The sequence below is a fragment of the Oreochromis niloticus genome, linkage group LG8 (genome assembly GCF_001858045.2).
Source record: "Oreochromis niloticus isolate F11D_XX linkage group LG8, O_niloticus_UMD_NMBU, whole genome shotgun sequence".
NCBI lineage: Eukaryota > Metazoa > Chordata > Actinopteri > Cichliformes > Cichlidae > Oreochromis > Oreochromis niloticus.
Genome location: NC_031973.2, coordinates 19,390,040 through 19,413,696, shown reverse-complemented (window position 1 = coordinate 19,413,696; position 23,657 = coordinate 19,390,040). Strand labels below are relative to the sequence as shown.

The window sequence follows — 23,657 nt, the reverse complement described above, 5'->3', positions numbered from 1 at the left end:
TTTATCTGGAGAGTGTATTCGAGACCTCAAAAATGCAAACCATGCTGCCACGTCCCCTCCGGCCTCTCGGGGGCGCTGCTGCGGCACACTGTAATAATAACTTCCAGGACTGTGACCAGAATGTAAACAGTGTTCAGGTGATAGCTGACTGCTGTTAACGCTAACGGTAGCTAATTTCGTTACTGTAGCCGCTTAATCGCACACGTTATGGCTTCACAATAGATTCCTCGACCCCGAGAGGGCTTCCTGATTCCCCGTTTCCCTCTCTGTCTTGTCGTTTGATTGCATAAATGGTGAGTAGCTTCCTGTTCGGTCAGTGAACCTGCTGCTGTATCAAAGCCATAGCAAAGACAGTTACATAACCGTTTTGATGGACCTCTAAATAACAATAGGTAGAGGAGATGTGTGTATATATAGAAAGTAAAATGCAAGTTTGACCTGCTAACTAGATTTAAACTAAAGCTAAGGGCACAATACTTCCTTATCAGGAGTTAGGTAACTAGTTCCTGTTTATTTAGAACCACTGGTACAAACTAAGACACGTGACTGTTCTTTTAACAGCTCCATAAGCTGTAAACATGACCAAAGACATCGTTGTTGGGGACGAATTACCAGACTGGGTGGGGGCCAAGGAGTTTTATCAGAAGTATGATCCTAAAGAGGTGATTGGCAGGTAAGTCAACCAAAATAGCCTGGGTGTTGTGATGTTGTGAAAAAGCATCCCCTCCACCCCCCCTTCATGATTTGTTTGTTGTTGTCGTTGTTTTTGCACATTTGTTACACTACATGTTTCATATCATCAATAAATTTTAAATATTAGACTAAGATAACCCAGGTAAATTCGAAATGCAGTTTTTGTTTAGTAAAGGTGGAAAAAAAGTTATCCAAACCTACCTGGCTCTGCGTGAAAAAGTAATTAACCCTCTTGTTAAATCACAAATTGACCGTGACTAACCACATTTTTTTAAAGAGAACAAACCACACCCAGGCTTGATTACTGCCAGACTGCTGAATAAAGAAATAATTTAAACAGAACCTTTCTGACAGGTTAAAGTAGGCTGAAAGATCTCAAAAAGTAACACATCATGTCATGATCTAGAGAAAGAGCTGAGAAACAAAGTCATTGACATCTATCAATCTTGGAAGAGTTACAAAGACAAGCCTTTGGTACTCCAGTGAATCACAGTAAGAGCCATTATTGTCCACAAATGGAGAAAACCTGAAAATGCGGTGAACCTTCCCAGTGGCCGGCCTTAACATGACTCCAAGATGCCACTGAAAAACATCCAGGAGGTTACAAAAGAACCCAGAGCTATATTTAAAGAACTGCAGGCCTAACTTGCCTCAGGAGCTGCTTTACTGCTTCAGAACCTCAATAACTTGCTATAATTGATGAAACAATGAATTCTGCACTCTACCAGAAGATCCAGAAGGAGAATGTACGGCCATCTGTTAATCCACTGACACTCAAGACCACACAGGTTATGCAGCAGAACAATGATACAAAACACACCAGCAAGTCTGAATTCTAAGAAGAGTGGGACAAAATTCCTCCACAGTTATGTGAAAGACTCGTTGCCAGGTATTGCAAATGCTTGAGTGCAGTTTTTGCTGTCAAGGGTGGCACAGCCAGTTATTAGATTTAGGGGGGCAGTACCTTTTTCACACAGGGCCATGTAAGTTTGGATAGCCTTTCTCCCTTAATAAATGAAATCATCATATAAAAAAGTGTGTTCAGGTTATCTTTGTCTAATATTAAAATTAGCATATTGATCTGAAACATGTAAGTGGAACGGGGCAAATGCTGTGCACCGTGTGTCCTTTTTGATCATGTTGAAAATACACTTTATTGTATGCTCATTGTCAGGGGTGTGAGCAGTGTGGTGCGCAGGTGTGTGCACAGACACACGGGCCAGGAGCTGGCGGTGAAGATTATCGAGATCACAGCTGAGAAGATGACAATCCAGCAGTTGGAGGAGGTGAAAATCTCCACGCTGAAAGAGATCCAAGTGCTCAACATGGTGAAGGAACACCCCTCCATCAGTACGTTGCTGTTCTCTCTCCTTTTGTTAAAGAATCATTAAATTTATCTCCATAAAGTTTGGTTAGTGTTAAAGCTTTCTTGTGTTTCATTCCCTTTAGTCACCCTCATTGATTCCTATGAGTCTGCTACATTCATATTTTTGGTGTTTGACCTGTGAGTATGAGGACAAAAAAACTATTAAACTAAATTTTTTTTACACTCCCAACCTGAAATTCAGATTTCTTTCCACAACATTTGTCAATTTGCTGTCTTTTGTTGTCAGCATGAGACGTGGAGAGCTGTTTGACTACCTCACAGAAAAAGTTACCCTAAGTGAGAAGGAAACCAGGTGAGCCACAGCATGACTGCACTATATCTGTATTAATTAATACTAGCAGCATTTTGCATTGGGCACATGATAAAGTTCTGTTTCTGCAGACCATATTCCAAAATATGCCACCCCACAAGATTTTATATAAAAGTTATCCAGCGAGCAGCTCTGCATTAAAGAGCTGCTGAATATCTAAATATAATCACACGTTTGGTGTCGCCACCCACTTTTAATCTCGTGTCACGCCGCCCAACTTAATCTCACATCAAGAAAGCGGAAGCCTGAAAGCTGCAGCTTTTAAAAAGAAAAACACTTTATCGACAAAACATTCATGTTTTTGGGGGTTGTTTTTATATAAAACTGCTCTTTGTAGTTTTGTAGTTTTTGTTATTAGCGTTGTCCTGCTGAAAAATGCAAGGCCTTCCCAGAAAAAATGTCTGGATGGGAGCACATGTTGCTCTAAAACTTGCATATACATTTCATCACAGATGTTGCCTTTCCAGATGTGCAAGATCACAGTCACAGTGCTGCTTTTTAGCTTTGTCACTTGCGTACAGAGATTTCTCCAGATTCTCTGAGTTGAGGTTATGGGAGTTCATATTATGTATAGTCGTCTTTGCAACTCATTGAGGAACATTATTCTGAAATTGCTTCACAATTTTTAGATGCAGGTTTTTGCAGATTGTTGACTCTCTACCCATCTTTATTTCTGAGAAGCTCTGCTTCTCTAAGATTTTCATTTTATAGCCAATCAGCAATGTTGTGTATCCCATGAATAATCAGAATAATCAGGCCAAAGATGATTAAAATTACACAAACATATTACACAGTGTTTACTGTGAACCTTAGACATGCTTGGACGAAATCTATTTAACAAGGATCTAATGTGTGTATTTCGGTTCTCTATAGGAGCATGATGCGAGCTCTGCTGGAGGCCGTGCAATACCTTCATTCCCTCAACATCGTACACCGGGATCTGAAACCGGAGAACATTCTCCTGGACGATTATGGCCATATCAAACTCTCTGACTTTGGTTTTTCCGTGCAGCTACAACCTGGGGAGAAGCTTCGAGGTATGGCTGTACATCATGAGCAGATCCTGTGACAAGTGTTCATCCATTATTAGTTTAAAACGATCTTTTCTGTTATAATCAGAGCTCTGTGGGACACCTGGTTATTTGGCGCCCGAAATACTAAAGTGTTCCATGGATGAAATGCACCCAGGCTACGGCAAGGAGGTCGATCTGTGAGTCTGTCTTTGTTCGGCGGAGATTTACAAACGTACTACTCCTTACTGCCATTTCTAACATTTGCATGGTGTGTGTTTCTAAGCTGGGCCTGTGGAGTCATCCTCTTCACCTTACTAGCCGGCTCGCCTCCGTTCTGGCACCGTAAGCAGATGCTGATGCTGAGGATGATAATGGAGGGTCGCTATCAGTTCAGTTCCCCAGAGTGGGACGACCGGTCTGACACTGTGAAGGATCTGGTAAGCTCATACAGTCAGCTTATTCTGTACTGTCTTCTGCAGCAACCCTAATATTGACATTTCCAGTGCAAAGAATAAATCATATTGCAGTATTTGCATCTCTTAAATCATTCATGTGTACTTGTGTAACCTTTGTGCTTGTGATACTCAGATATCCAGGCTGCTGGTGGTGGACCCAGCTAACCGTCTCACTGCTGAGCAAGCCTTGGCGCATTGCTTCTTCAGGCAGTACCAGCGGGAGGATGTGAGGCTCTTCAGCCCCAGAAAGACGTTTAGGGTGAGCCGCTGTGTTAGCCCAGCATTTTTATTGCCGCTGACTTAAACTGTCTGTGAAGAAGGAAATAACTTCCACATGCTTCCATGCATCCAGGTTCTGATAGTGAGCGTGCTCGCCTGCATCAGGATGTACAGCCGCTACCGCAGGGTGCGGCCGCTAACGCGGGAGGTGCTGGCGAGGGATCCTTACTCCATCCGCGGCGTGCGCAAGCTCATCGACGGCTGCGCTTTCCGGATCTACGGGCACTGGGTCAAGAAAGGGGAGCAGCAGAACCGAGCAGCCCTCTTTCAGAACACTGCTAAGATCATGCTGCTAGAGCTGGAGGAGTTTGAAACATAAAAGGTCAACCTCGTCGCTCAAAATCGCTTTTATGTATCCGTTTGCATGTGCTGTCATTGCAGTGTTTGCTCCATCGAGTTACTGTTTCAAGATAAGGAATGCAGGGACGGGGGATCTTTGTGTGCCTTAATGCGCATCATGGCTCTGAAAGTTCAAGATAAGCATGCACCACTTAATATTCCTTATCTGTTGTTGTCTGAAACTCCCTGTCAGGTCATCCGGTTTGCAGTGCAATTTGTGCAAGGTGTCCTCTAGGGCAATCTCTTTGGTAAAACTCATCATAATATATATTTAGGATTTTATGTGTTAATCGTCCGTTATAACTGAGTAGGCCAGTGGCGTCAAACTCATTTTAATTCATGGGCCACATGCAGCCCAATTTGATCGCAAGTAAAAGTGTTTCATAATAAAAATCCATAAAAAAAAAATCTTAAAAATTTTCCTTTTCTTTTAGCAGCGAGTACAATTATGTATTTAATAAATCCTACGTTAACTAAACATGATGGTGAAATTAAGTGTCGCTCTTAACGACTTACAAGATACTGCCCATCTTTACTGCATGTGTGGCCCACGGTGTGTGTGTTTGACCCCTCTGATGTAGAGAATGCATTTCTAAGCACTGTGTAGGTTAAGTGGAAATCAAAGCACTCAGATTAGTTATTTCTAGGGGACCTAGTATGCTCATATTGACTCCACTTGAGTAGCTTTGCATGATTCACGGTTTATAAAAACCCTTGTATGTCTTTTACTGCGCATTAGTGCAGACCTTCAGGCCACACTACCATTAAGCCAACTTTCTTCATTATTACCTGAAACTTTAATACAACACCTAACATTGCAATACTACAAAGACAGCAGAAAATAAGGAAAAAGCATAATAAGTCTCCTTTATTAGACACATACAGGTACATAGAAGTGCTGCGTTAAAGCTCAGATTGACATATATGCCAGTATTACGAGTCAGCACTGGGGCACATGTGTGAAATATTCAAGTTAAATGTTTGGCGTGTTTCTGTCATGTTTCGTGCATGCAAGCATTCCTCAACAGGAAACCCACTCAAGACTAACTGTGAACATCGTTTGCGACTGTAAAACTAACAAGCACCATTCCTAACTCAGTTCATTCTTTCATCTAGAGAGAACTACGTTTTTTTGATTTCCTGGAAGTGCCTGTTTGGAAAGAAAATCTGTAATTATATAAATGCAGGTATAAAGTATGTTGTGCTGTACATGGAGAAAAATGGTTTTATTGACAATAAAACAAATGTTTTAATCGTGCTGCTTTGCAGGAGTGCTTTTTTTAAAATCTACCGCATATCTAGATGGGGCAAAAAAAAAAGTGTGTTATTTTTTGGCTTTGTGGCTGTTCTGTGAGTAATCTAAAGCACTGTTTTGCTGAGATGCTTTTACTTTAATCCGCTGATCTAGTTGCCCAGACACAAGCGTCATCTGCTCTCTGACTTGTTGTTCTATCAGCGCCTTCAGCTCAGATGTGGCTCCTGAAAGTGAGGAAATGAAGCCGTTCCATGCATGACATTGCTTGGGCTGTGTTGGACTGTAAAAGTTACGCCTGCAGCATAACTGCAGCGCTGCCATGATTTTTACCTGCTGGGGCCGCGATGGAGGCTTGCTGTGTTTCAGGAGACGTCCCATCTTCCGCCTCTGTCTCATTCTCAACACCTGGTCGGATAAAAGTAATAATAAATATAGCTCAGTACTTTTTTTTTTTTTTAATATCCCATTTTTAATGCAACACATAACAAGGCAGGTGCTGGATTGGAGGGATGCTTTCAGATTTTTTTGTTCTCTTAATATTAATTTCCACAGGAAGTGAAAATGAGATTAAGAATGTTTTGCAAGAGTTTGGCAATGCTTGGTCAGGCAGCACAGCTGATCCAATCTCGCTCCAACCACAACTGTGCAAGATTGGATCACACATGTAGTCACTGCAAAGAGGTAGAAGACGATTTTTATACACTACATGAACCGAATTTCTGAGCCAGCTATACAAAGAAATCCATGCCATGAAGCTTCCGGCACACTGTTTCTGTACTGGTGATAATTCCAGAGAAGGGTCGGAGCTCTGCAGTTAAGTGAGCCAGCAGAGCATTGGCTAAGTTTCTGCGTTTCCTAAAAGCTTCTACTTTGCAATAATCTCACTTACAGGTGATAGTAGAATATGTATGAGGGAAGAAATTTTACAAAATGAACTGTTGCAATGGCGACATCCTATTACAGCGCCATGCTCAAATTCAGTGAGCTCTTTAGAGCGGCCCATTCTTTCACAAATGTTTGTAAAGGCAGACTGCGTAGCTTGTTGCTTCATTTTATGCATCTGTGGCAATGCGACTGAAAACATCTGAATTTACTTTCTTTCTTATCTTAACACTGTATGATTTCAGATTACATTTTCTTTCTTTTTTTTTGTCTTCCTTGTCTAACAGCTTTTTTTTTATGCCAAACACGTTTGCTTTTCCAAGATGAACTCTGTAAATTCTCTGTAGGCTCTTGTTCGTGTGTTACTTTTATCTGTTTTTGTTTATTCATTTCTATTCCTGTTATTTCTGTTAATACAGTATATGTGTGATATGGCATTGTAAGCCTACAGGCAGGAGGGTAAAAGAAAAAAGGGAACAGGGGAGAATAAAGGAGAGAATAAAATATAATTGCTCTCCCTCTCTATATGTAACTTTAATGTTACTAAAAACTTTGTTTTTTACCTGGCGCAGAAGAATCCTCCACGGTAGGGGATCCAATATCCGGCATCCCAGAGTAGCTCAAAGACAGATCAAGATTTACCTGTTTGAAAAATGGTGGAAAGAAACCTTACCTAAAATCACAGACTCACATTAATCTCTTCTGATGTTTTCATGAAAGGTTTAAAAAAACAACAACACATATATATATACATATACATATATATATATATATATATATAGATAGATAGATAGATATAGATATATGTAATTTCTTAATTGTAATTTCTTAATTATAACGTAATATTATTTATTTATTATAAATTATTTATTATATTATACATTATATTTAACGGTTTATGGTGTCATGTTTACGATTGCTTCTTCTCCTTCTTCTTCTTTTAACATGTATTTGGTACACAGGGGGCACTACTGAGAACAGGGAAGGTGCACAGAGGGTAACTAACACGGCTGCCCACTGCCACCCCTAGAGGCCATCGCCAGATCCTCCTGTCTCAGGAAAAACCAGGGCCATCACAGGTGACCCCTGGTCAGCACCTCAGGGCAATCAGGTCCTACACCTCCAGACTCACTAACAGCTTCTTGCCCTGGGCCATTCAGACTGTTAACACTATCCCCCCACACCCCACCCTGCCCACCCACCTCTGGCCACTCATACACAGAATCTATTCAGACCAAGTCTTTTCTTTGCACTACCTCTAAGCACTTTGCTCTCCACTGTGTGCCTTTCTATTGCTTTGTACATACATATATACATATTCCTCTAGTTTGTATATATCTCTTCTGTTCCTATATATTCATGATGTCTTTACTATTTTTGTTTTTTTACTCCTGCATAGCTGGCGTGGAGCACCCATAATTTCCTTGTATGACAATGACAATAAAGGGCTATTCTATTCTATATTTGTTTGTTTGTATATTTGTGATATAATTTATTATTTCACAAACGAGCATGTAGCACTAAAGACAATCTATGTGCTTTAGAAATACATTTTACTTTACCTAATGACAAATACTGAAAACTCAAGTCAGTTAATTCATGACATTACCTGTGTGGTAAAGATATATTTATATAGCTTGTAGTGTTTCATGTAGTTGTTGAGGATGTATGTTAAGACACGGTTAACCTCATCAGCATTGAAGAGGCTGATGCTGAACGGAGGCCGCTGTAGAGGGGAGACACACACGCACACGCAAACACACCATGAATCAGCATTACAGTCGTGGATCTGTATGAGTTTGAAAATGAAACCGTGACTGCCAAATTTTGCACACACCCTGACTGAGTGGCATAACAGAAGCTCCCTGCAGTACTTGAAACACTGCTCCGAGTTATTGAGTGGAGTTTCTGCAAGAAAGGAGGTTCAGACACATGTCATGTAAAGTTAAAGGACACTTTAGCATTTAATGGTGGTGATGCAAGTCACGTGACACTAGGTCAACAATCTTACTGAGTTAATCACTAACTCAATAAGATTGTACAGTATTTCCTTCAATTGCCTAAATACTGTATTTTTTACAGACTTAACAGAAGAGATGAGTCTGCGTTAAACAAACGTTGTGAGGAGAAGAGATAATTTGTACTGTTTTGATTTTAAACACATCATTTTCAAAGCCAGATAGACCCTGCCTTGCTGACTACACATAGTTAAGATAAAGCTACTTTGCTTACCTACGTTGGCTTCATGAATGGACTTGATAATGGACAAGAGAGTAGACGTTTGTTCTTTGTTGAAGCTGTGCTCTCTGCAGAAAAGCACAGTCTGAACGTACAGCTCCAGAAGAACTCCCTTTCTGGGTTCAGGGAGGTCAACTCCAAGCACACTGCACAGAGCACTGTCACGGAGGAGAACAAGAAGCCCCCCTAAATAACGTCTGTGCCCTATAATTGAGTGATTATTGTTTATAAATGAGTGACAAATCCAAACCTCTCCAGATCGGGAATGGATTGCATTTTGTTGATCTCTTCCATATCATGGTAGCTTACATCTGTCCTGAGGGAAATAGATTCATGGATAAATATTACAATCAGGCAGGCAAAGTGTAAATAAAATGGAAGCTAACGAAAATGATCTGCACCGTGTGTGTGACTCACCATAGCATCACTTTAGCTTTCAGGTCATGTGGTAGCTACAAAGGAAAACGATGTTTTTTATACACTGTAACCCATTACAAATAATAATAAAAGCTCTGTCAAATGTAAGCTATAACATGAATATTTATGCCAAAAAGGTTTTTTAAAATTAACACAGGTTAAAAGAGTAGGAAGTAAAGAGAACCGAACACAGAAGTAGCGAATAAAACTTGAAGAGCATACCTTAATTGTCCCATCCATTTTTAAAAGTTATTATTTCTTTAGGTGAAATAACTAGCTATAGTTAAAATGGACAGACTTCAAAACGTGTTTTACAGTTTAAAGAAATATATCAGAAAATAAATCTGCCTGGAGTATGCTCCGCTTTGTTAGCCACCTGTATCCTAGCAACAGGCCACTTTTTCCTTTTTCCGGTTCAGGGTCCTACAAAATAAAACAACTAAAAAAACATTTGTTATATGTATTATTTATCACATTATTATATATCATGTTATATAATTTAATAGATCTTATTTATGCAGCAATGCTCTTAAAGATAACGGCATGAGCCGTATTGATTTGTTATTAACTTACAATTTAATGTAAAGTGAAGTGCCCCCCCACAAAAAAACGAAACAAAACAAAAAGATAAACAAAACAATAATAATGAATTAATTAAAAACCTCATCACTTGGTACATTTGCAAGTCCTCGGCTAAACCCATGATGATGAGATCAGCGCTCTGTGGGAGTCATCCATCTGCTGCTGGATTTCTTGTTCTTGTGGCTGAAAATAGGAGGCTAATGACCTTTGGCTGTATGTTTTCGGATCGTTATGCCAAACGTAGTGCCAACATACTGCAGGATGAAGAGTCTAAAGTTAAATCTAAAAATAAATAGAGAAAAAAAAATTGCAGGCGAAAGATGTAATGAGCCAGCATGTTGTGTGATAAATAAATAAGTAAATAAATACATAAAATACTTTTGTAGAAGCTATAAGAATGCTTATAAAACTAATAAAATATTAATGAAAAATATAAAAATTATTAAAACGAATAAGTCTAAAAGTGCACACTTTAGTTTCTCAACATAACCCGAAGATTAATTGAAATTTACTAAATTACCATTATTATTATTATTATTAAATCAAGCAGTATTTATAGCTTACAATATCTGACTACATTAACTCCTTCTGTAATGGCTCTGATTTTGTCCAGTTAAAGATGCTGGGTTTGGGGCGCTTTTTAAGCTCTCCATCGCTGCATGAAGCCGTAACCATGGCAACGCCATAAACCTGCCTGAGTTTTCTGTCAATAGCTGCTGTGTTTTTGTTTTTTTGTTTTTTGTTTATGTTTTTAGGGGGGGTCATTAACTGAACCCAAAGCGATGCGTAGCAAACCGCAGTGAGTAATAGCGAGAAGCTTTGGGGGCAATCTGTGAGACTGCTGTGGCTTCCGTGTTTGTTTACGGGGTAAGTGATGGAGGAGCTGGGAGTGTAGGGGGGCACCACCTTCCTGTTTCTCTTGCTTCACGTTTCTGCTGCAGGCCTTAACATCTTCATGAAGTAGTCACGGAAAGCATGTTCAACAGGCTGCTCGTCACCCTGACTGAGCTGCCGCTGTGTAGTTTAAGAACATTATCCCCATTTAATCTACTTTGCCTTCTGCTGCACGCAGGTGGACAGACTGGCAGATGGAGCTGGGCGGCACAATCAAACACCCGCTTTCCGTCCTTAATTGCACTTAGTGGGTTTTTCTCTGGACACAGTCAATATTTTTTAATTGTTCTCACCTTGAGCGTTGATAGTGGGCTTCATCTTTTGTTTGCAGATACTCTGATTCATCTAGTGATTGCTTCATCAGTTAATAGAGGGGTTTTACCCGGACATGGAGGAGCCCGACATACGACAACAGAAGCTGGACAACCAGGTAAAGATATAATGATTATAATTTAAATATAGCTTTTATATATTCTAGTTTCCACTGGTACAAGAATTATAATTGCAAACATTACATAGGTGTTACCATTTTGTAAAAAGCATGCAAGACTGTCACAGTGAGACTGGAGCAAACACTAAAATTTTGTCAATTGTTGCTCACAAGTACTAAAATTTAAGCATAGCTTTACAAAAATCGATACATTAAAAAAGATCTTTCTCCAGTTGGAAAAAGTCACAGTCTGTGTCAGAACCACCTGCTGTTTCCTGAGCTGCTAAACTTCAAGTCCCAGGCCCGTTTATGCTATACAGTATGCGGTTTTGATCTATTTAAGCTCTACATATATGCCCTATAGTAGTCACATCAGCACGTAACCCATAGCAGTAAAGTACTAATCCTAAATTGAGAACTAGCAGTAGTAGTGTAGTAAACTGTAAGAATGAACATGCAGGTGTATGAGCATCTTTCAGACAACCATTTAGGCTGTCCAAAATTACAACTCACCATCTAACTTCCCAGAGCCCCTCCCTTAGCCTGGTTGTCCTGGAGCTTTCTTCCTGTTAAAGGGGAGTTTTTCCTTCCCACTGTTGCCAAGTGCTCGTCCTCTGACTGTTGGGTCTTTACCTTAAATATAAGCACTTTCAGGTGACTGTTGTTGTGATTTGGCAATACATAAATAAAATTGAAGAGAAAGCAGAACATCGTTTTATTAATGACTCTCAAGAGCCCATTTGGACCAAATCTATGTAATTATATTTCCATGTGTGAACACTGTGTAGAGACCGAGTTTGTCTGATGTGTGACCCACAGCGAACCCTTTTGATGAAGAAGCAGCAAAAGAAGAGAGCTGATTCTCAAATGGTGTTGACCAACCGGGACACTCGACAGAAGAATCGAAAGCACAAAGCTGTCCACTCTGATGAGACGCCTCTGTTGATCAGCCAATCCCTGAGCAGCACTTCTCTTAGTGGTTGGTGTTAGAATAATTAATTAGAATAAATCATTTAAAAAAAAACTAAACATGTCTTTTCAATGTGTGATTTTATTTATTTATTTGATCATTTTCTGTTTAATCACAGTAAATCTTTTTTGTTTGTTTGTTTTTTGCTTATTTTGAAGATCAAGTTGAGCATGCCCTTGATAACCCACTGGATGTGATTACACTTGGTGAAGGTGACGCAACAGCAAACGTGGAGTTAGATGAGATGCCTGCAGAGAAGCCAGTCGTTCCCAAGAAAATGAACTTGGAGATTGACAGAGAGCCTGAGGTGAAATGCGAAGAGGCCAACGAAGCCCAGGTGGAAGGGAAAAAGACAAAGAAGAAAGATGTGAAAAAAGACAAAGCCAAACGTAAGCTGTGATATAAGAAACTGTCCCGTGCTTTGATGAACGCTGTTCATTACAGACGCCTATTGATCTGCAACTAACTGCTTTTTCAGAGGTGGAAGAGACAGAAGAAAAGAAGAAAGAAAAAGATACGGAGAAGAAGGAGAAAAAAACAAAGAAGAAGAGCAAAGACTCTGCCGATGCACCGAAGACAAACAAGACAACCAAACAAGAGCGCAAAAGTAATAAAACTAACAAATTCACACTTCCACTCTAAGAGCTTTGCATCTAACAAGAAAAAACCCACTTCCATTAAATTAAAGGAGCTTTACATCAAGCTTTATGCAAGTGTCTGCTCTTTTTCAGAGAAGAACCTACAGGAGGCTTCAACCTCTGAAGCAGTGTCAGCAGAGGTAAGCCCAGAGAAGACTAAACAAGCTCAAAGTGACGCTGAACAAGAAGAAGAAGAAGAAGAAGAAGATGGGCTTCAGAGGAATCCTTCTCAAACACCTAAAAGGAAAAAAGAACTGGACACATGTGAGAGAAAAATCTGTTCTGTATGATCCCTGGTTCTGTAAATTTTTTATAAAAGAACATTGTCATTGTTTATCTCTATAGCCAGATGCCAAATAAGTGACGAGAGCAAAGACGAGGAAGTCCAAGAGAAAGAGAAAAAAGAGAAAAAGTCACACAAAGCAGAGAAAACTACACGAAGTCTAGCGTCCCTGAACTCCAACTACAGGGAGAGTTCATCTACAGCCAGTGAATCTAATGAAAGAGTAAGACGTTCCAAGCACAAGAAGCAAAAACAAACAAAAAACAAATGGAAAAGATCTCAAAAAATCATCCACATCCTTTCTCTTTTCAGCCAACTTCTCCAATATCGGTGGAAGATCTTGAGAAGTTTGCCTTACGTCCTGCTCCTAGAGACGTGACGATCCAGTGCAGGGTCACGAGGGACAGGAGAGGCATGGAGAAGGGCATTTACCCAACTTACTACCTCCACATGGAGAAAGAGGATGGAAAGAGGGTTGGTGCACTGATTTTAGTTACAGTAATTTCATTTTGCTGTCGTATTTGTGTCAAAGCTGCATTTTCTGCCTCTGTTTAACCACCTCTAGGTGTTTCTAATGGCTGGCCGAAAGAGAAAGAAGTGCAAAACATCCAACTATCTCATCTCCACTGACCCCACAAATCTATCCAGAGATACAAACTCCTACATAGGAAAACTAAGGTGAGGGATTTTGGTGATTTCACCATTTAAAATGAAAAATCTGGTATGATCCGCTCTTTTGGTCTGTGTCACAGCTCTGATCGGTTGTAACCTCAGTCATTTTCATCCCAAGTTTCCTTGGAGATCTTTGGACAGCTGAACTCACTTTTTAAACCTTTTTATTTACCTAGAAAATTCAGGTTTTTCATGAAAGATAATTCAGCGAGTTATAGTAAAAGTAAAGCAAAGTAAAAGTTGTGATTTTTACTTTGCTTTCTTTAAAGAATTGTCTTATCCGCAGCATTCACAGCCTTGCCGACCTTTGGCACTCTCGCTGTAAGTTTGTTAAGGTAATCTGGAGGCGTTTCACACCTCCAAAGCACCTCCAGTAAGTTGGATTGGCACTTCTTACATGCCATATGGTCAAACTGTTCTCATGACAGCTGAACAGGGCAGGAAAGGGTCTGCTTTATTATAGACAGAGTGCCAGCTGACTGCTTCTTTGAGAGGTATGAAAGATCTGTGTGGTTCTAAAGTAAACTGGCTTCAGTCGAGCAGCGTCCGTCATATATCTTGCACAGATCTCCCACTTCACCACTACCAAAGTGCACACTCCTTCACATTTCCTTTATGATACTCAGAGCTCGTGTCAGGCACGTGCCCAGTTGCCTTATGTCTAACAACTGTTCCTTATTTGGCCAAACACCTCAAATGCACAGTCACCTGTCTGGCTTGGCCAGAAATCATTTGCCCTGCAAAAGAATCTATGACACATGAGAGGCTCCAGCTACAGACATAAAGAACTCAAGTAGAGTAGAAAAAGCACCATAAGATGGTTAGAAGTTGGGCATTTCTATGTGATCTCAAATTTCTGATCTGCTGTACAAACTAGGCTAAGGGTTCACAGCTATGCCAGCACCTCTGTGAGAATATAGCTTTCTTAGGGTAACACACTTCAGTGTGAGAGCACCACAAATGTGTAAAAAAAAAAAGCCACTGCACTCCGTCTGTGATTGCTGACGTTCCAATCTGGACCAAAGTGAACTGACAGCCATCTGAAGAGTGAGCCTGGCTAATGGGGGTTTAAAAGCACTTGTCACCACTCTGGCCTTTTCCCTAACAAAGATCTGCAATGCTGACTTACCGGAAAAAATAAGTGAGCATCAAAGCATCTGTGGTGTGTGTGCTAGCTCAAATTGTTTTAGATCATGATTCTGATAGGATTCATCTGTTTCAGGTCAAATGTGCTAGGTACAAAGTTCACAGTCTATGACGGAGGTGAAAACCCGGAGAAAAAACCTTTCATAAAAGAGTGTGAATCAGTGAGGCAAGAGCTAGCTGCAATTTGCTACGTAGGTACCACACACACACGCACACACATATGCATGCTATTTGCAGAGTAGACAAAGCTTTGCAACATGCATCACAACCATTTATCACATTCCAGGAGACAAATGTGCTGGGTTTCAAAGGTCCGAGGAAGATGACGGTGCTCATCCCTGGCATGCTGGAGAATGATGAAAGAGTGGTCATCCGGCCCAAAAATGTATAAGTAAAACATCAAACTCATTCACAGCGTTATTAAACCTGTGAAAGGAGTGAATTATTTCAGATCAACTTTTCTTATCCTCTTATTCCAGGAACTGGAGACTCTGTTGACCCGTCATGCAAATGGCAACATGGACAAACTGGTCACCCTGGTGAACAAATCCCCGAGCTGGAACGAACAGACTCAGTCGTACGTGCTCAACTTTCACGGACGTGTCACCCAGGCCTCTGTCAAAAACTTCCAGATCATCCACCCTGACAACGGTAGGACGACTTATTGTCCGTCTCTGAATAACCACTGGAGAAACGATTTGGCTCATTAACTTCAATGCCCTCCTGTTTTTTCCAGAGGACTACATCGTGATGCAGTTTGGCCGCGTAGCTGAGGACGTCTTCTCTATGGACTACAGTTTCCCTATGTGTGCCCTGCAAGCCTTTGCCATTACCCTCTCATCCTTTGATGGCAAGCTGGCCTGCGAGTGAGCGATGCTGGTGTGCCTCAAGTGCTTAAAGAGATCCCCACACAGGATCAGTTTTCATGTTCTGTATCCTGCCGGACTGTAACACTAACATATATATTTAATATGCCACAGATGTCAGAGGAGACTTATTTTATAGGGCTGTTTACTATTTTACCACCACTGTTAAAATAAGGGTTTACTTTTCATATTTTTCAGATGTGCAAATAACTTTTCAAATGTGAAGGATTACCATGTGAACACTACCCATTAAATATTGATTAACAGTATTAAAATATTTGCAAGTGTGCGAAGAGTCATATTTAAAATATTTAATCTTTTTCTATGTTTACGTAATGAATTTTATTATTTAAACATTACATTGCTGATATTTTCCATGACAAAAAAGCCCACAGTGTTATCAGCCTGTGGACTTTTCCATTAACTTGATTAGTACAACTTTTGCAGCTTCAATCAGCCACTCAGATTTGTATCAGTGTGATCACATGTGACATCTCTAGCTGTTTGCTATCATCTCAGAGTGTTCATCACGAAAAGGAAACATTTTTTTATCAAAGTACTAAAAAAACAGAGGAAAAAAAAACTGTATCAGATGTAGAAGAACTGCAACACGTTGCAGATTTCTCGTCTTGCACAATATAAAGATTTGAACACTAGTTCCATCCCACACTGTAAAATGTAATTCTAGATGTTTGTTATTTCAACATATTATTCTATATCAGTTTGACGATAGATGACTGAAGTTGTTGTTATAACATAGAATTACAAGTTAAAAACGTCCCAATTACACCAAAAAAAGCTAACTTGAAAACTCATGTCCAGCTAAATCAGAAACTTATGTGAACTTGACAATGTGGGTAAGTTGAGCACAGCAGGATTCAAAACTGCCTCACGTGACTGCTACCGAGGTGCATCATGGGGAATTGGCGGTTAACGACATGCTCACTTTACTTGGACGTTTTCTAATCGTCTTCTTTGGAATCTGCTTTCAAGGTGAGTAACATTGGTTATAACTATAAGGAAAGAGAGCTACAAAAGTTGGAACATGTTTTGAATTTATGGCATGACGTGGGTTTTCTCTTTTACCGAAATGTTTGCTTTAGCTAATGTAGCTTTAGCCGACAAGGTCCAGCTTGTGTGTCATGACCAAACTTGACCTAATAAACTGACACATGGCCTTTTTTATGGGTTTAATGTGGCACTGACCAAATCACAAGTATTGTGCCGCTAGCTTTAAGGTTGTGCACTCAACCACTGTTGCGATATTAGCAAGCTAACTCAGCTAATTAATAAAGGTTATTTCATATTGTCTTTGTACTTGTAAATTTCTTTCAAGTTCACAGGCTGTTGTATTTTGGTGGAAGTTCATTTTGGCAATATTTCCAATAACTGACTGGGTTCAAAAAGAACTTTTTGGCAGGACTCGGATGCTTGTTGTCATCTGTTTACCCCTATGTAATCACTTAAGTTGTTATTAACTGCTGCATGCTAAGCTGCAAGAGTGCACTGAGGACTGAGACAAAATATGGTCTACAAACCAGCATTATACTAGTTTTTATCAGATAGTCCTCCAGTGTGTTTAGTTTTTGCTTTAATTCTATTGTGCAGTTATTTGTTACCCTGAAATGCTTGATGCTTAACAACAGCTCACTATTTTAACTTATTTTTGAACTCTTGTGACTAGTATGACTAGATTGTGTGAGTTTCCATACTAAAAGAGCTGTAGCGATAAAATAATTGGCATCAGAGACACTGATTTTTGGCATGGTATACTGCAGAAGTTTTTGTTTTTTTGTTTTTTTGCATAATTTACCTTTTAATTAAACTGCATTCCCTGTATTGTAACAAAACTAATATTGTTTATATGTCAGAAAATTAGCAAACATTAATAAATGGCGAAAACAATATAATTATAACATATATTTTTATTTTACTTATTTTAGGTCTGTGAAGCCAAACTTGATGCTGGGGATTTATTTTTGTCAGTGGAGTCAAATGGTAAGTTGCAATTTGTGCATTTTGTCATACTGGAAACACCACAGATTATATTGTAACTTAATAGCTCTGTAGAACAAATGATATAAAGATTGTAGTGTCAGGGTACTTCTTAAGAAGTAATATGGCACTATTGATGATCACATGCAGGTGGCATAAACTAAATATTCAGACGTGCTACCAACAAATGATTCATTAACAAAAGCAATGGAGCAGACTGTTTAGGTTCTTGTGGCTGTAATAACATCCATAACTGCAAGTTTGTCATTAATTTATTTTCACAGGTCTAGATGATCACGTCTGACTTTGTCATTTAAATGAGGTGGACTTGCAAACTTTGCACTTTTTGGGGGTAAATTGCTGTCCACTACATATACACAGAATGTGCACAGTATTTCAGATCTAAAAAGGGAGTATGTAATGGACTTGCTGGCTTTAATGTAAAAAGCCTGTTGTGTAACTTTAATGAGACAGTTGGACTAAAACAGTATTGCTCATCAAGGTAAACATCTGAGGAATAAGGAAATTGTTACTTGTCCTTTTACTCAGTGTTCTTTTAATCGCACGTTTACTAAAGTTTTACATCACATAAGTCATTTTCACAATCATTCTACTTTAAAAGATTTCAAGACAGAGCTTATTGTTCTCTGAACTTCCTTGTTTGCTGAACGGCAGGTAAAGTGCATCTTTTTGTTTGTTTGCTTTTGTGTGTTTGTGTTTTCTCTAATGGGCCTCAGATGACTGTTTGCTTAAATTTGGGTCTCAAAGAATCTTTTTTTTATTCTGCCTGTACTCTCCACCCCTCTTCTTCTATTGCTCAGGTTGAAGCAGAATTTGCCCGTCTTACATCTGTTGACCTGAAAGGGTTCCTTTTTGCTGTGCTTGACCATTATGGAGAGGTTCGTGGAGCTGTACAAAATCAAGAGCGGCATAGGAGGGCTAACTAGGCTCATAAGATGCTTCGGTGATGATGTAAGTGTTCAACTGCGAAATCTAATCCTTTGTTTAAGTTTTAGGTTATCCAGTTCAACTGATGAACTCATTGAAAGAAAGCTGATAAGTAAAGTCTGTGATCATATTTCACAACCGGACATTTAGTGTGGTAACTTTTACAGAATCTGTGTATATTGGTGGTAGGTTGGATATCATATTCTACTTGAATGTCCTGATAAGCCTGATTCAAAATCTCCAATGATAATCATATATTGATGGAATTATGTATCAAAAAGCTGTGAATTTGGAGCTGTCTACATGCTTCATAAACACTGTTTAAAAAGTGTTTTTGTTTTCTTTTTGACTTCTTTGACCAGAGCCCTACACAAAGGAAGAGGACAGAGGACCTCATTTTCTAAAGGAAGATCCCTCACACACTTTCAAGACTGTGAAGGTTAGCATTGTTTCTTTTAGTAAATTTAATAATGACAGCACCACAGTGGATTTTAAATGAAACATATGGCATCTATGAAACAATAGATGCCACATGATAACATGTGTACTTTTTCCTCACCAAATGTATTATTACAAGATCTTTGACACTGGATTTGGTCTGGGTTTCAGAGTAACTAACTGGCAAGCTAGCATTGAGATTATTAGTGTCTTGTGTTTATTCATGTCTTCACCAGGGTCTTTGACATTTCGCTGCTGTACTGTTCACTTCAGCTTTACGTTTGATTTCTCACATTGTATATTGTAATGGCAGAGATATTAGGATATTTAAGGGGCTGCAGTGGCTGCTACAGCTGTGGGGGGCAATACTTTGGTGAAATGTCCTGGACCCTGGAAAAGAGACTGTGTAGACTGGGTAAGCAATTAAAGGTTACTGGCCGAGAGTCATTGGGCAGCTGGGTAAAGGTGGATGTTGATATTCAGTGCCAATTATGCAACCTGTTCAGCCATGTCTATATGCTCTTTTTTCATGCTGTTAATATAGGGGGAAAAAATAAACTTTAATCAATAAACTGATTAAAGAAGCATTGTCTATGGAGCCACAATCTGATCCTGTAGTGTAGCTGCAGTTTGCACATTTCATGTATTCTCAGCCAGATTTGGTTTAGAGCACAGCCAATATTTAGCATAAGTAGATTTAAATTCACACACTGGTGATGGCAAGCTACATTGTAGCCACAGCCGCCCTGGGGCGCACTGACAGAGGCGAGGCTGCCGGACACTGGCACTACCGGGCCCTCTGACCACCACCAGTAGGCAACAGGTGAAGTGTCTTGCCCAAGGACACAACGACTGAAACTGTCGGAGCCGGGGCTCGAACCGGCAACATTCCGATTATAAGACGAACTGTCAACTCTTGAGTCACGATTCAGTCATCCACCCATGTGTGTGAATGACTGAATGTGTAAAGCACTTTGGAGTCCTTGGGGGACTAGTAAAGCGCTATACAAATACAGGCCATTTACCATTTAAATTGAAAATTTTGTTTGAATTCTGCAATTGAAGACATGCTCAGTTATTTATGAACATGGTCTTTGTTTAAAGCAAGAAATGGATTTGTAACATGGGGGTGCACATCTCATTCTGAAAAAACTTTAACAACTAATAAGTGTTACCCAAAGCCAATCACCATCATCCAAAGCATCAGTATGGCTCTTCTTTGGAAAGACATGAATTGTTAAGCACAAGGGATATTGTGTAATTGTAATTGTGTAATTTTTTTTTTTTTTTTTGTCTTTGAACCCTTTTATAGCCGACAGGTATTGAAGACACGTTTTCTAAGAGGATGAAAGTTGGCATTGCGATGGTGAAAGAAGAAGACATCATCGATGTGTTGGTTGTCCTTGAGGCGGCAGTAATCCTGTCTAATCTGAGGGATGTCTCAAGTGCCATTTCCATGCTGATGGGCCTTCTTTTTGCCCTCAACATAGACTATCCAAAGGAACTTAAGGACATCTTTGAAGTCATTCAGAACATCCTAATGAACATTGGTGGAAGGCAGTGCATCTCACTAGTGCATGGTCTAAGAAACAGACTCTTGCAGAAAGCCATGCAGAACTGTAATTGTATGCTCCTTAGTGTTAAGGACAGTTTTTATTTTACTGTTTGTTTTTTTATTCTTGCAAGTTCTCATTCTCACTTTTGTATGTCACTAAATGACTACACTTTACATTCCAGATTAGACAATTACTCATTTGTTCATGGTTTAAGAAACTTATGTGAACAACAATATAATGGTGGACTCTGCAGATGCTTATCTCATGCAAGTCAGTAGTTTTTCCTTTGTTTTGCAATTGAGCAGACTCAAACTGATGTTTCTGAAATATCCATATTATCAAATGTTTCAGAAGCATGCACTCATTTTCAGAGATATTGGTTCTGTGGAATTTGTTGCAATTGTAAACGAAGACAAATACAAGAGTTTGATGTCTTACTTGTTATAAACTGATCTTTACTGTCACTTATCAAAGGTTTTGTACTATTTTAATATTTCAAGTTTTATGCTAACAGGTGTGACTGAGCACAATGAAGTTTAAAAATTTTGCAAATGTAAAGAATAACTTTTCTAAAATAGCAAGTGTCCCATTGATACATTACATTAATGCAGACTTTATGTTGTTACTTCACAAGAATCACTACTGCTCCGAGAGTATTGGTCAGAATTTAATCTTCACCCAAACTGGGCTCAAGACCAAGTTCAAATTTATTGTTTCACAGGGAGCAGCCTTTGAGTTTTGATGGATTGTGAGAAAGATGAGCTACGTCACTGATTTTTCTGTTTCTCAGATGACTAAGATGGCACAATAAATGGTGAATGTTGGGCGCTCATGAGTAATTGTCTTGTCATGTTCTTAAAACAAACTTATGTACTATACTTGTATGAAATGATCAGATAGACTTTAATGGAATCTGTGGGTTTTTATTTTTTTTTCTGTAAACAACAGAAAATTTATTTAAAGGAATGTAGATATTTAAACCTGAGCTCTAAGATAAACCTAACAGGTAGTTTTGCTGAAATGGATGTTAGAAAGCTAAAAAAACAAAACAAAACTTAAGATGTTTAATACACATTTTTCTTTACATCCAGTCAATCAACTCTGATAATTAAAATGAAACTGATTTACAAGTTCACTCAGCTACCTTAAGGAGCTCAGTTAATTAATACACTTAAATCAACTTAGCTAACAAATTATGTTAGTTAAGCTAAAATAGATTCCTAAGTTAAAAGAACTACTAAAGTATTTGAATTAACTAAAAAACCCAAGTCAACTGAACTAGGACAAGAGTTTAAACAATAGATTATTTTAATTTAGCTGAAAGGGTTTTCCCAAGTAAAAATGACAATTAAAGGAGTTGAACTGACTAACAAATCTCAGTCAACTAAACTAAGACGAAAGTTTAGACAACATGTAATTTTTCATTAAGATAACAATTGGTTGTGTTATAAGAACAAACTCTATTTCTTGACTTAACTTAAAATTTTAAGGCAGCCCTTTACCTCATATTTTTAAGTTGAAACAACAAGTTATATTTTACAGTGCAGGACCATCACCATTGCTGATCTCAAGCAAGTTTTAATGCTGCTTAACAGGAAAAAGAGGGGACAGAAGTCATTTGGGTTTCAGTTAGTAAAAATAAGCCTCAGTTTCGTTCTGTGGTATGGTAAGACGATCAGAGGTAAACAGGTATTTTTGAAACCTAACCTCTGCAATCGCATTTATACATTACCATGCTGTGTTTATTCATTTCCTGTTGAAATGGTATTATAGCACAAAAAAAAATGTTTGGGGGTATTCCCATCACAATATCTACTAATACTTGCTGCAGCATACTTCACAAGTAAAGCAGGCGATGCATTATGTAACTGGGCCCTCAGGCCGTAAAAAAAACACGAGTACATGATGCACGAGACACATCCATCTGAAGTGAGATTCAATCTGCTAGTGTGTGTTTACACCATGTAAATAAACAAAATCATGAACCCTAGAGGAAGCCGTGAAACTCACCATCAGCTCTTATCTTTTGCAACATCTTTCACCAAAGACGTACACAACCCCAAATTCAGCTAATCTGCTCTCAGTGCAGTACATGTTGCACAACACCCTTGCAGGTTGCACAAGAATTAGCATACTCTAATATCAGGTTACTTGTTAAATTGAAATAATAATAATGATGATGACTGAGAAAGTGCTGTGGTGGCTTAAAGGTAGATTAAGCCATGCAAACTTGGACGGCGTAGCTTCTTGCTGTTTAGATTCCACAGGAAGTAAATGTACTGTTTTCTGTAAATATGAATAAAACAACTCAGGAATAAATAGCACACTAAATAGCAGAGAAGAAATATTTTTTTAAAAATATTATATGAAAGTCAAAAGATGTTGATGTGCAGTATACAAAAGGTAAAAATCTTAATCCTGTTTACACATTTACAGCCAATGTGCAGAAAATGTTAACACACAAATCTACGTGTTCAGAGGTGTGTTTTAAATTTATGTCCCTAAAGCAGTTGAATGTCTGACAGAAATGAGTGGATGTCTTACGCTGTAGGTTTAGAGGTCAGTGAAAGGTGTTTATATAGTCATTTCTGTCACATGGCATCTCAGGCTTCACCGTTTTTGCAGCTTATCAGCTCATCAGTCATTCAAACTGAGTTTCACCACAAGGATGATAAGACGGCTGTGTCTTCCAGCTCTGTGCCATTCAGAAAGTTACTGCATGAAGCAATCTTAAAGCTTTAGATGCACCTCAGCAGGTGGGCTGTGGAGGGTCTCGGCCCAAAGCACGTCGCCTTTTGCTTCCTCTAAACAAGTTAAACGGGCTCTGGTAAAGATTTCATGACAAGTGCAAACAAGTGCACAGTCAGACAGACTGTAATATGAAACGCTGCTAGGTTAAACTGTAGCGGCACTCTTTTCACACGCTTTCATAAACAGCTGCTCTCTTAAAAAAGCACATCCTCTCCCACTA

General features: G+C 39.1%; 3 protein-coding genes across 8 annotated transcripts; 2 read left to right on the top strand and 1 right to left on the bottom strand.

Moving 5' to 3' along the window:
- Nucleotides 1–55: 55 nt before the first annotated feature.
- Nucleotides 56–5,364, top strand: phkg2 (phosphorylase kinase, gamma 2 (testis)). The gene is made up of 10 exons (XM_003438765.5): nt 56–293; nt 562–673; nt 1,868–2,043; nt 2,143–2,197; nt 2,307–2,372; nt 3,264–3,427; nt 3,510–3,600; nt 3,687–3,840; nt 3,992–4,117; nt 4,211–5,364. Exons 2-10 carry the CDS (start codon nt 579–581, stop codon nt 4,454–4,456), a joined length of 1,173 nt encoding a protein of 390 aa, XP_003438813.1. The 5' UTR covers nt 56–293; nt 562–578; the 3' UTR covers nt 4,457–5,364.
- cfap119 (cilia and flagella associated protein 119) lies at nt 5,162–10,516 on the bottom strand. Of its 4 annotated transcripts, none has more exons than XM_013273002.3 (10): nt 10,415–10,516; nt 9,931–10,132; nt 9,269–9,303; nt 9,102–9,167; nt 8,846–9,009; nt 8,451–8,521; nt 8,223–8,339; nt 7,177–7,255; nt 6,062–6,136; nt 5,162–5,955 (listed from the first exon to the last, which is right to left on the bottom strand). In XM_013273002.3, exons 3-10 carry the CDS (start codon nt 9,274–9,276, stop codon nt 5,801–5,803), a joined length of 735 nt encoding a protein of 244 aa, XP_013128456.1. In that variant the 5' UTR covers nt 9,277–9,303; nt 9,931–10,132; nt 10,415–10,516; the 3' UTR covers nt 5,162–5,800. The 4 variants fall into 4 exon arrangements, with proteins under 4 accessions (XP_013128456.1, XP_013128464.1, XP_003438816.2 ...); XM_013273010.3 differs by having other exon boundaries at nt 9,102–9,162; XM_003438768.4 differs by lacking the exons at nt 9,931–10,132; nt 10,415–10,516 and adding an exon at nt 9,491–9,873.
- Nucleotides 10,517–10,522: 6 nt separating this feature from the next.
- Nucleotides 10,523–16,026, top strand: si:dkey-220f10.4 (tubby protein homolog). 3 transcript variants are annotated; one of them, XM_005448214.1, is made up of 14 exons: nt 10,523–10,717; nt 10,923–10,991; nt 11,076–11,174; nt 11,994–12,153; nt 12,303–12,533; nt 12,623–12,751; nt 12,876–13,046; nt 13,128–13,288; nt 13,378–13,539; nt 13,631–13,743; nt 14,960–15,074; nt 15,170–15,268; nt 15,363–15,534; nt 15,620–16,026. In XM_005448214.1, the coding sequence occupies exons 3-14, from the start codon at nt 11,133–11,135 to the stop codon at nt 15,751–15,753; spliced, it is 1,689 nt and encodes a 562-aa protein (XP_005448271.1). In that variant the 5' UTR covers nt 10,523–10,717; nt 10,923–10,991; nt 11,076–11,132; the 3' UTR covers nt 15,754–16,026. The 3 variants fall into 3 exon arrangements, with proteins under 3 accessions (XP_005448271.1, XP_025765450.1, XP_003438814.1); XM_025909665.1 differs by lacking the exon at nt 10,923–10,991 and having other exon boundaries at nt 10,542–10,717; nt 12,357–12,533; XM_003438766.5 differs by lacking the exon at nt 10,923–10,991 and having other exon boundaries at nt 10,543–10,717.
- Nucleotides 16,027–23,657: the final 7,631 nt, after the last annotated feature.

What these genes read in the sequence shown, in the direction of transcription:
- cfap119 (XM_003438768.4), bottom strand. An exon ending in AAAGCTAAAGTGATGCTATG is followed by an intron (nt 9,168 to 9,268) that starts GTGAGTCACACA and finishes TATTTCCCTCAG; the next exon opens with GACAGATGTAAGCTACCATG. An exon ending in TCCATTCCCGATCTGGAGAG is followed by an intron (nt 9,010 to 9,101) that starts GTTTGGATTTGT and finishes CCTCCGTGACAG; the next exon opens with TGCTCTGTGCAGTGTGCTTG.
- phkg2 (XM_003438765.5), top strand. Translation starts at nt 579, where the DNA reads ATGACCAAAGACATCGTTGTTGGGGACGAATTACCAGACTGGGTGGGG. An exon ending in CCTAAAGAGGTGATTGGCAG is followed by an intron (nt 674 to 1,867) that starts GTAAGTCAACCA and finishes GCTCATTGTCAG; the next exon opens with GGGTGTGAGCAGTGTGGTGC. An exon ending in TACGGCAAGGAGGTCGATCT is followed by an intron (nt 3,601 to 3,686) that starts GTGAGTCTGTCT and finishes TGTGTTTCTAAG; the next exon opens with CTGGGCCTGTGGAGTCATCC.
- si:dkey-220f10.4 (XM_005448214.1), top strand. Translation starts at nt 11,133, where the DNA reads ATGGAGGAGCCCGACATACGACAACAGAAGCTGGACAACCAG. An exon ending in GAAAAAAGACAAAGCCAAAC is followed by an intron (nt 12,534 to 12,622) that starts GTAAGCTGTGAT and finishes CTGCTTTTTCAG; the next exon opens with AGGTGGAAGAGACAGAAGAA. An exon ending in AGAAAGAGGATGGAAAGAGG is followed by an intron (nt 13,540 to 13,630) that starts GTTGGTGCACTG and finishes AACCACCTCTAG; the next exon opens with GTGTTTCTAATGGCTGGCCG.